This window comes from Pocillopora verrucosa, chromosome 5 (genome assembly GCF_036669915.1).
Source record: "Pocillopora verrucosa isolate sample1 chromosome 5, ASM3666991v2, whole genome shotgun sequence".
Lineage (NCBI taxonomy): Eukaryota > Metazoa > Cnidaria > Anthozoa > Scleractinia > Pocilloporidae > Pocillopora > Pocillopora verrucosa.
In genome coordinates, this window is record NC_089316.1 from 11,455,237 (window position 1) to 11,465,254 (window position 10,018).

At 38.7% G+C, this 10,018-nt stretch overlaps 1 protein-coding gene across 1 annotated transcript; it reads right to left on the reverse strand.

The window, feature by feature from the left end:
- Positions 1–4,430: 4,430 nt before the first annotated feature.
- On the reverse strand, positions 4,431–9,612 carry LOC131777290 (microfibril-associated glycoprotein 4-like). Its single transcript, XM_066167144.1, has 4 exons — positions 9,289–9,612; positions 8,286–8,400; positions 7,780–8,191; positions 4,431–5,657 (listed from the first exon to the last, which is right to left on the reverse strand). Exons 1-4 carry the CDS (start codon positions 9,607–9,609, stop codon positions 5,426–5,428), a joined length of 1,080 nt encoding a protein of 359 aa, XP_066023241.1. The 5' UTR covers positions 9,610–9,612; the 3' UTR covers positions 4,431–5,425.
- Between the last annotated feature and the right edge of the window lie 406 nt (positions 9,613–10,018).

Genomic DNA, 10,018 nt, shown 5'->3' on the forward strand with positions numbered 1-10,018 from the left:
ACTCTAGCCAATCAGAATTGACGTAAGAATCGACAAACGGGGTTAACCGATAAAAAGTCACGTCAGAGTGACATTACGGGACACGGTTGGTGTCAGGTTTGCGTATCGTTCCCTTGCCTCCGTTTGACCTTGGGGGGGGGGGCGGGGAAGGTTGTTGCATTTTTTTGTTTCAAGATTTCTGTTCAGAAATTGGTGTGACAGAAAACCCCCTTCGCAGTGGATATGCATTATATTTTGAATACATGTATGTTTGTCACAACTAAAATATTATCATAAGCATTTTTGGATCATAAGCTAAATTTTATTAAATAAATTAAAGACTGTTTTTGTCTACGTTTAGGGCGATAAAGAAGGGGTTACAAGGTGAAAATACAGCTTAGTATACAAAGGAGCTGGCTAAAAAGGCTCATATTATACATTACCTCGTCCATGAGAAAAAACTCAGGTATGCCATCTATTTTGTCCCATTCCACCAACAGAATGCCTGAAACAGGCTATTTCCTGATGTGTGTTGGGTGAAAGCAAAGTTTGAATTACTTACTGATGGCCGTGGAACTCTTTTTCTTTACAGGTGGCATCTGGTGCGTTGACTGTAATTGGTTTATTTGGTTCATCATCAGAAGTAGGAACATTCAAAGGGTCATTTTAACTAATGTGGGGTTGTTGAGTGTCTTTTTTTTGTATTTTATAATAGGATTGACTAAGTTCAATCTATCGGGTGTTTGATGTTATTGATTATCACTATTATAAATAAATAAGTGCTCTTTGGAAGTTAGAGGAGGGATTATGAAAATGCAAATCATCAATTTTCAAGATTGAGCTTGATTATGTCAAGCCAGCGACACCCAAGTGTTTTTTTGTGCCTATGCATAAGTTAACGGATATATCCTCCCTGGCGTTACCCCTTGCAATTATACTCATTTTATTGGTGGTTACTTTCAACTGACCGACCTTTAACACCTTTACCAAATCAGTCATATCCTTGATTATTACATTCTGTTCTGTCAACCATAAGAAATTTTTAGAGATGGCCACAATATTTTCGATATGCATTCAGTGCTTTTTAGAAATGTCATAAAGGAGATCATATGAAGGGAGGCTAAGTGATTTCCATAGTCAAAGACAGAATAGTTTTTTAACCATGACCCCTGAAGAGAATATTGATTAAAGAATATATTAAAAGTTGGAACAGTTGCTTTTTCTTTTAATCTTATTCCATAATTGTATGCCAAACTTACAGACAATCTCTCACCTTCGTTCTTAAGTTGACCACTGGCCTGCGTATTTCACAGAGGCCACCACTCGGTGTTAAGCCTTTATCTCCCAAGATCTCATTAGTATTTCTCCCTACTGTCTGCCACATAATTCTTCTGATGTTAGTTTGGAGAATTTGGTATTGGATCAACTAACAATCCCCTAATTAAGATTTTCTTTATTCTCGTCACTCGTCTGCTTGATATTGTATTGATATCGTAAGGAGAAATTCTGTCTTGGTCACTTATGGGAGGTAAAGGGTCAAATATAACGAAGGATTTGCTTAGAAAACTGTTCCAGCACACTTTTCTAGTGAAACTCTTAAAAAACTACGGGTAAGTAAGCTCGAAAAAGTATCGATGTGAAAATTTGGCAGTTCATCGAGAGAGGGTCACCGGTAACTGTACCATCTTCGCACCTCGAAGCCATTTTGTGAATGAAATTTCGAAAGAACCGGCCGCGCGCCTGAACGGGAAGCTCTCTTGTAGCTGGCTAATCATTTTAGTAACCATGGCGACACCAATATCCTCACACGTGAAAGATAAAAATAGTATCTTTACTGCGCGCGATGAAGATATGATTTTTTAGTGAAATGAAAAATCCTAGTATTTCATAAGCATCTATATAATAAAACTGTATAACAAAGAAAATCATACTAGATTCCAGGGGGGTTGGGGGCCTTCCTCCCTTGAGAAATTTGAAATATTGGGTTGTCTTAAGACTGTATGCGGTGCATTTTGAAGGCCATTTATGAATATATATATATATATATATTTTTTTTTTTGTGATAACTTACTTTGTTATCCAGTACCTGGACATTCATGGTCCATTGGGGAGGGGGGGGGGGTACACACCCATTGCACCTCTCGCTCTATAGGTCTGTGAGGGAATCGTCTGCTGTTTCGAAAATATTTCGAAAGGTTCAGTTTGTATAGTCTCTCCATTTGAGTCCAAGAAGTACTCTATTATATAATAAGTTCAGTTATGCACGCATTCTGATTGGTTCTCATTTATGATCTATTGGAGGACAGACGAATAGATGACGTCATCATTAAAACTTTTGCTCTCTGTTATTCTAGAATGGCGGAAAGTTTTGAAAATTTAGACGATATTTTAGCTGACTGGGTGAACGAAGATTTCGAAAAAAGTCTTGTCGAGGCTGTGGACAGTTACGATAAACAGGAGAAAGAAAGAAAATCACGTTTATCTGTCGAAAACGACTTCACAAAACTACTTGAGCAGTCGCAGTCGAACGCGACTAAAAGAAACACAAAATGGGTAATAAAATTATTTCAAGGTAAGAAGCCATTGAAAAAAAACATTCTTTTCTCAATGTCAAAATAATTGTTTGCACAGATTGGTGTCTGGAAAGAAACATCACAACACCACTTCTTAAAATGAACGGTAAGGAATTAGACCAAAACCTTGCAAAATTTTATGTGGAAGCCAGAACAAAAAAATGCGAAGAGCACAGTCGTTCAGCTCTTCTCGGTTTTCGCAATTCCATCAAATTACACATAAACAACAACGGTGTTACTGTGAAAATATAAAAAAACCAAGTATTTCAAAACAGCAACAAAATTCTCGACGCCAAGCTCAGAATCAACCGCCGCGCTGGCAAAGAAAATATTCAACATAAGCCAGTTATTGTACCATCTGACCTTGCAAAAATTCGAGCCAGCCCGTTCCTCAGTCTAGTGCTCCACTCATGCAAAGTTCGAACCGAATGGCCTCCAACGTTTCCATGTCGACCGCAACCGCAAGCTTTCCGAGTGGCTTTTTTAACTCCTGTAATATTCAGGGCAACGTCCAGGTGTTTTTCGGCTTACAGAGCCGCTCTGATGACAAAAAGTGACTTGATTTTTTGCCGCATTTTGTTTCAGATTTGTTGATTACGCAGTTTTGATTCAGCTTTCAAAGCGATTGTCTATTCCAGGACAAGCGACGCTCGATTCAAATTTGACAGTGGCGTGATTCTTTGAACCAATCACAATTCTTTGCTAAGCATAGCAACCAATCAGTTCGCTTCATTTTGTATAGACAATAGATTACGTCAAAATCTATTTTCGTGTCTGTCAAAGTGGGGAAATTTGAAATAAAAAGGCTTTTTTCCGTATATTTTAATTCTTTATAATATAAAACAAATAGATTCCAAGTTGCCGTGCGTCTGTTCAGTAATCGATCACAGAGGACGTCAAAATGTGGTAAGAACAAAAAAGTGGCACACGAGGCGAGTATGTCACTGATGAACTGACGCACAGAAACTTGGAATCTATTTGTTAATCTGATAACTCTTCAAATCTCTTCACAATTCTATCGCACTGCCTTGCAAACAAGTAACAAGAACTATGCTGAGCATCAGCTAAGAAATATGGTCATGACAGGACATGGCATTTTGGGACAAGACAACGTAGATGTCTGGTTGCTATGAAGAATAGAAGCTTTCTGATTATTGAATACGAATGAAATAACCTTCAAAGAAATTATATAACTTGGTCAGCCCCAAGGAAAAAATATGAAAAAAGAGACCAAAAAACAAAGCAAAGCAAAACGAAGTAGGAAGGTTTTCGGATAGATATGAAGGGAGAAGGGAGCTCATGATATTCCTTTAGTTTTTGCTTTAAATGTGCCCCTAATTGCTTAAAATATTCTATTCTGTAATGTTATTGTTGACTTTATTACTCGGAAAATGTTATCGACCATAGTAAGACCCCGACAGACTATTTCCAAGGGTATAATTTACTTGCTTAACAAGAGGGGGGGGAAGGATAGGGTGGGGGGGGGGGGTGAAGGGGTGAGGGGAGCTTGAAAGGTGACAGGGCTGACCGCCCCTATCCAACTATAAAGAAACATCGCAATTTGTGAACCCACTTATGTCAAGAGTTTGTTGTGGATCTGTCATTAACAGCCGATTTTCATTTGTTTTCCACCCATCTTGTCGCTTTACTGAAACTTTCACTTTATGATTTGGTCAAGGATATAACATTCTGAGTGTCCCAAGGTATTATATGTATGATTTTAGCAACACATGCATGTATATACTCAAGCCTTTATTATGAGGAGCATGTGCCTCATTGTAAATTACAGTCAAATAGATACTTTTTATTACATTTTAAGTAGGTCCAAGGCTTTTTAAACTTTGGTGAATAATAAAACATAGATACAACAGACGGGTTTTATTTTTGAAAAAAAAATTATGCCATCGTTTACTATAAGCTTCACCTAAATACTAATTCAATGGTAGAAGTTGCATTGAAGCTACTCACAACATTCAATTTAGTGGTGTCTCTATATATACGTATCAACATGCTGACTTAGGTTTAGCGCGGACTTCAATTCAAATAGTTTTTTTGCGTCGGTTTAGCTTCAATCAATTCGAAAGCTTCAACGCCCCCCTCCCCCCCAGAAAACTGCCCGGGCATTTGAACTTTAAAGACTGGCTCGTTCAAATTCCCGTCCCTAGGGGCCAAATTGTTAAGTAGGTCCAGGTGAATAACAAAACACGGATACAACAGACAGTTTTTCATAATAATAAAAACAAATTATGGCATCGTTTACTTTAAGTTATACCTAAATACTAATCCAATGGTGTAAATTGCATTAAAGCTACTAACAATATTCAATTTAGAGCATGGTGTCATCATATATACGTATCAACTTGCTAACTGAGGTTTAGCGCGGGCTTTAGTTCAAATTGTTTTCTTGTCGGCCAAGCGTCGATCAATTCAAAAGCTTCAACATCCCCTCCCCCGAAAACTCCCCGGGCATTTGAACTTTTTAAGACTGGCTCATTCAAATTCCCGTTTCTCGGGGCCAAAATTGTGTTCAAACACCCTACTCAAATGCTTGATTTGATGGTTAATTTGTTTGTAAAAAGCAAGATCAGCGGCTAAGACTTTCTTGTAGACCTTTTCTTCTGAGCCATCTGCTTGCGAAAGTAAGCTCTTTACCTTTAAACAGCTCCATATTGAAAGATAAAACAAGTGTATTCCGCTGGAGGGACTTGACAGGTCCAGATAAATTGCCCACCCCACCCAGGCAAGGTTCAAGTTCCCCAACCTTTGGAAAGAACGACAGTTAAATGCCCGAGTGTTGACATGGGGGAGGAGGGGGGGGGGGGATTGTTGAAGCCTCGATTTGATTGACGCGTTATCCTGGAATAGACATTGTCTTATGCTTTGGTTCTCACTTTCATCTCGGTGCGTTTTAGTGAGTAATGATAGCCCCTAAAAGAAAGCCAGTTGACCCCATCAGCAAAGGACACTTGGGAGCCATTGAGGTACAATCCGTTTAGATTGGAGTGATGACAGCTTCTGTACCACCAGGCTCCCTTGAAGTGTTGGGAGCAGTGGCGGCTGCTATCTGGATCATTGTCTTGATCATTCGTAGAAAACCTCATATTGCTGAAATGAAATCAAATTTCATGTAAGCTTGTTTTCACCATGTTTAGACACATAGAAAACAAAAATTATTTTTTATTTATTCACGATATTTATACAGGCTGACCAAGTTCAGCTTTAAAGTTGGTTTGGATGGTAGCCTGCACAAACTAATAACAACTAGGCCAGACCACGATACGAGGAGTTTCTTTTCCTTCTCTTTGCGAAAAGTGCGTGGGTTCTTTAACACCCCCTGCTGACCAGTAGAGAGAAGACGCAGGATACGGGGGCCTACGGTTTATCGTCCTTTCTCAAGAAGCTTTGAACGTTTATCTGTTTGCGGGTGTTAAAGCAAAGGCGGCACATTCTTGGTAGTCTATGTTATTGGAAAACGTAATCACGTGACTTATGAGATTGGAATCTTGAAAAACTGTTGAGATCTCAATCTTACTGAAGTCTCACATATTACTGGAAGTGTACGTTGTTGTAGTTTGTTTGAGGCTCACGAAAGTCTCTTGGTTTATCAGTTCCTTGCGTATATAAAGTTAGGGCCTTTCCGCACTAGCTAGGCTCTTACCGATGGTGCTCGTAAGAAAAGCGTTAAATGCTTAAGGCAGTGCTTGTTTTTTGCCAAAAAAAAACTAAAAAAATGCCAATTTTTTTAAAAATTTCTCGTGGGTTACAAAAAAATGCTTACTTTTTTCCGATTTTTTTAAACATAGAGTATTTCTATAGTCTTATTTTTTTCACTGATTGATGGCAAAGTACGCTCTCGAACTATCTCTACCTTGGCTGGCTGACTTCCATTGTTCCTCGATGATGCCATCTTGGAACGAGTGTGGTGGACTGGGTTTCTAGAAGGCAACCGCTGACCTATCAAACCTATTTCCCAGGTCTCCTCGGCTCCTTTGACTAAAATGAGGGCAAGATGAGGCTTTGGACGACATTAATAAAGTCAGATTGTGCTTTTTTACACAAAATTATACAAACAATCAGTCGAAAATTCAAAATAATGCTAGCAGTGCTTTTTGGGATAAAATGTAAAATAATGCTCGCGAAGCCAAATAATGCCAAAAAAAGGGCTAGCACTATCGGTAGGAGCCTAGCACTAGCGAATAAGTTGTTTTCTGTCATCATCAACATTTTGCAAGTGCAGATGGTTTGTCGCGACTTGACAAATTTTGTCCGAGGCGGATAATCTTCAAACACACCGCCGACAAGATTTGTCCCAGATAAAAACTGAACAAAATCGACTGAACGAACAAAACCGTGATAAACTTGTAGATCATTTGTCGTAAAAGCTACGACCAGCGTGTAAATGAACTGAAATAATCATCTTTTGTTGCAAAATACGAGGACTCTAAAATTTTAAAACAACTTGGATAAATCCTGGAAATTGGAGGTTTAATCCTTTGCCAAACTAGGCTGGCCGGTCTTAAGAACACACCAGGCGCTGACGGAATTTGACGGCTTTGAAATTTTTTTGATGCGGATGCCACAGACGAAGTAAAAAGTTCACATGAAAAATTTGTCCGTTAATTTTTTGGGAACAATTCTAGTTTTGCCCGTTAGTGCAAAAAGGCCGTTTCCTTATTTTGCAATAGGTTTTTTTATTTCGTTTTGTTTCTATTTCAGCATTTAATCGTTCTAAACCTCAATCGTTTAGTCCGTCAAATGTTCTTTTTTTTCGTTTCTATTTCCACCGTCGTATCTTTAAATTTCAATACAGAATGCCTCTACTTTGTTGACACTATGTTGATACCGGAGTTTCTCTCATGATAATGAACGATGAAACCAGCCAGCTCGATAGAAGAGGATAGAGAGAAAAAACCTGACAGTCGTGCAGTTTTTGTTGGACGTAAACCTATGTAATTAAACTTAATAGCGATTGCAGAATGATTCAAAATTTAAACGAAGATGGTGACCAATAAAACATAAAACTCCCAAAATAAACATCAAAGCCAGACGTTTTCATTTGTTTTATCTGAGAATGTTTCTCTTAGATACAAAATTCAAACTAGATGTGATAAGCCGTTCATGATTATTTCCCTTCGATATGAATTTCTAAAGCTACACCCTTAGTCGAAACATGCTTCCCGCGGTTGGAAATGGATTCTCTCTCAGTCAACCTGAATTCCTTTCTTACCTATGTGCCGTCATAGAGTCACCAGCGGTGCCCTTGTATCCCCCAATCAAAAGCCGGTACTTGTCAGCTTCGTCTGCCACACTGAAATTCGTGTACTCAGCGTACGTGATGCTCCCTTCAAAGTCTTCCAGATCAACTCTCAACATGACATGATCAGCGGCTGTTAAACGGTGAAGATTGTCGTTTCCAAGCCAGAACTCTCCGCTCAGATCTCCGAAGCCGTTTTTGTAGGATTCCCATTGAAGATAGAAGTCAACGGAGCCGTCCAAGCGTTTCTGAAAATCGGTCCAGCCTCCACCGTCTGTGGTCATGTCACAAAACACCTGGATTGGTTTGCCGCCATTTGGATTGATGGTGTACACGCCACTAGTATTGAAACCATCTTCAAACAATTGAGAGCAGCTTTTTGGTGCTATTGCGAGGAAACAAAAGAACCTATTCAAGCTCACCTCTTTATGTGATTATGGAGGCTTTTTCCATGACTAAGTAAAGGGATATATACCTACCGCAAGGTTTTCCTGTGAAGCCGTGCTTACACTGGCATCGAACGCTGTCATCTTGATAGTTGGGAACGCATATACTATGATCACCACATTGGAAACTGTCCTCTTCACACGAGCTCTAGAGAGAAAAGTTGTTTCAAGTAAACTCCTACACATTTGTAAGTCAAAGGAGTTCGTTTCTTTCAATGGCGCAGGGATATTCGAAGGACGGACACTCATTTTGTTGCGGACAGGATTTGCACAAATTACTTTGCGATACGGTCTTCGGCTTGTGCACCCTGTTACGTGCAACAGGAAACTTGTAGTAGGTTGGGAAGTAAACAAAGTCGATGAGACTGTATACAAGTCTCTTTCTTAGGAAAAGAGAGACCTCGTATGTTAGGTTTCTGGCATAATAATGATGATGGTGATGATGGTTTGATGATGAATAGTAGTTATTATTATCATCACTGTCACAATCATTACTTTTATCAGTATTTTTCTATCATCATTGACGGTGGTTATAGCCATGAGTGAGTCCCCTTAATAAATAAACCAAGTCTTGCTACAATATGCGACAATTTTATTCCGAAGCGCAACAGAATACATATCCTTTCCTTTTGGATATCAAAACGCGACTAGCTCACTTGAAAGATTTACTTCAAAAGAAAAGCAAGGATGAAGGCTCTATTTTTGCCAGTATATATCAGACGAATATATATTGTCTTTAATAGCTTGTCAGCAGGTATTCATCACCAAAATGACCTCAAAGTCATCTGAATCATTTTTCATGAAAACCCAGCTTTTTTGTTAATCGAGTCTCTTTACCTTAACGCCAACAGCGGACTAATTTCTATCACGATCATTGTCGGATCTTCTTATGCCGATAAGTTAAAGCGTGGGACCAAGTTACTTTCGTCAAGGAGAAAAAAAATAAGAAATGAAACTTAAATACTTTAAAGTTAATCAATATTTTAAAGAAACTCCGTCTCGATTAAACACAAAGTGACAGATTTTGTTAGCTTACCTTTATTCCCCTGTAAATGAAATCTTTATCCTCAATAAATTTAACAAATCCAGCAAATCGATCAGAGTCGCTTAGTTGACACTTGAATTTGTTTGAGTCGCTCTTTATGGTTCCAAAGTTGTAAGACTGACATCGCTCTTCATTTACACACTCAAGCTGACAGGAACTTTCCGAATCCACTTCTATATCTCTTATCAAGCTTCCGTTCAGCATTTGTCCTTTTATCTTCTCAGCAAAGTAAACAGCCTTGACATTTGGACCTGAAATACGGCTTATGCCGTAGGCAACAGCGCAAAGAAGAGATATTATGCTGAGGTGCATGTTTAGTCTTCACTTTCAGAAAGAATATGATGAAAAAGAATGAGTTATTTCATTTCTATTTTCTTAACTAGATGAGCAGGTGCAAGAGAATTGCGACAATGAAAACAGTACAAGCATTATGTTTTGTTAGCCTGCTGCTAAGCTGGTTGTAATTTCCGGTAAATTAGTGTTAACAACTTAGTTCAAAATATAAATTGAAGGGCTAATTCAACCACCGTCGAATAGTCGAAAATCTTCAAATGATTCAGTTATAAGCGGAGAGTCCCCGGCTTACTCGGTGGAGTTGTAAATCGAATGATTAAAAATGTCCTACAATCCAAACGGCGGCGACGAGTTAAAATTATTCACAGTCCTTAGAAAAGATGTTTGGGAATTGGTATTTCATGAATTGGAATCGTATGCCGCAGAA

Excerpts from the sequence above, each read along its gene's own strand:
- LOC131777290 (XM_066167144.1), bottom strand. The coding sequence starts at position 9,609 with ATGCACCTCAGCATAATATCTCTTCTTTGCGCTGTTGCCTACGGCATA. Across the intron at positions 8,192-8,285 it reads CTTCACAGGAAAACCTTGCG|CACCAAAAAGCTGCTCTCAA; the intron begins GTAGGTATATAT and ends TCCTCGCAATAG. Across the intron at positions 5,658-7,779 it reads GACTCTATGACGGCACATAG|CAATATGAGGTTTTCTACGA; the intron begins GTAAGAAAGGAA and ends ATTTCATTTCAG.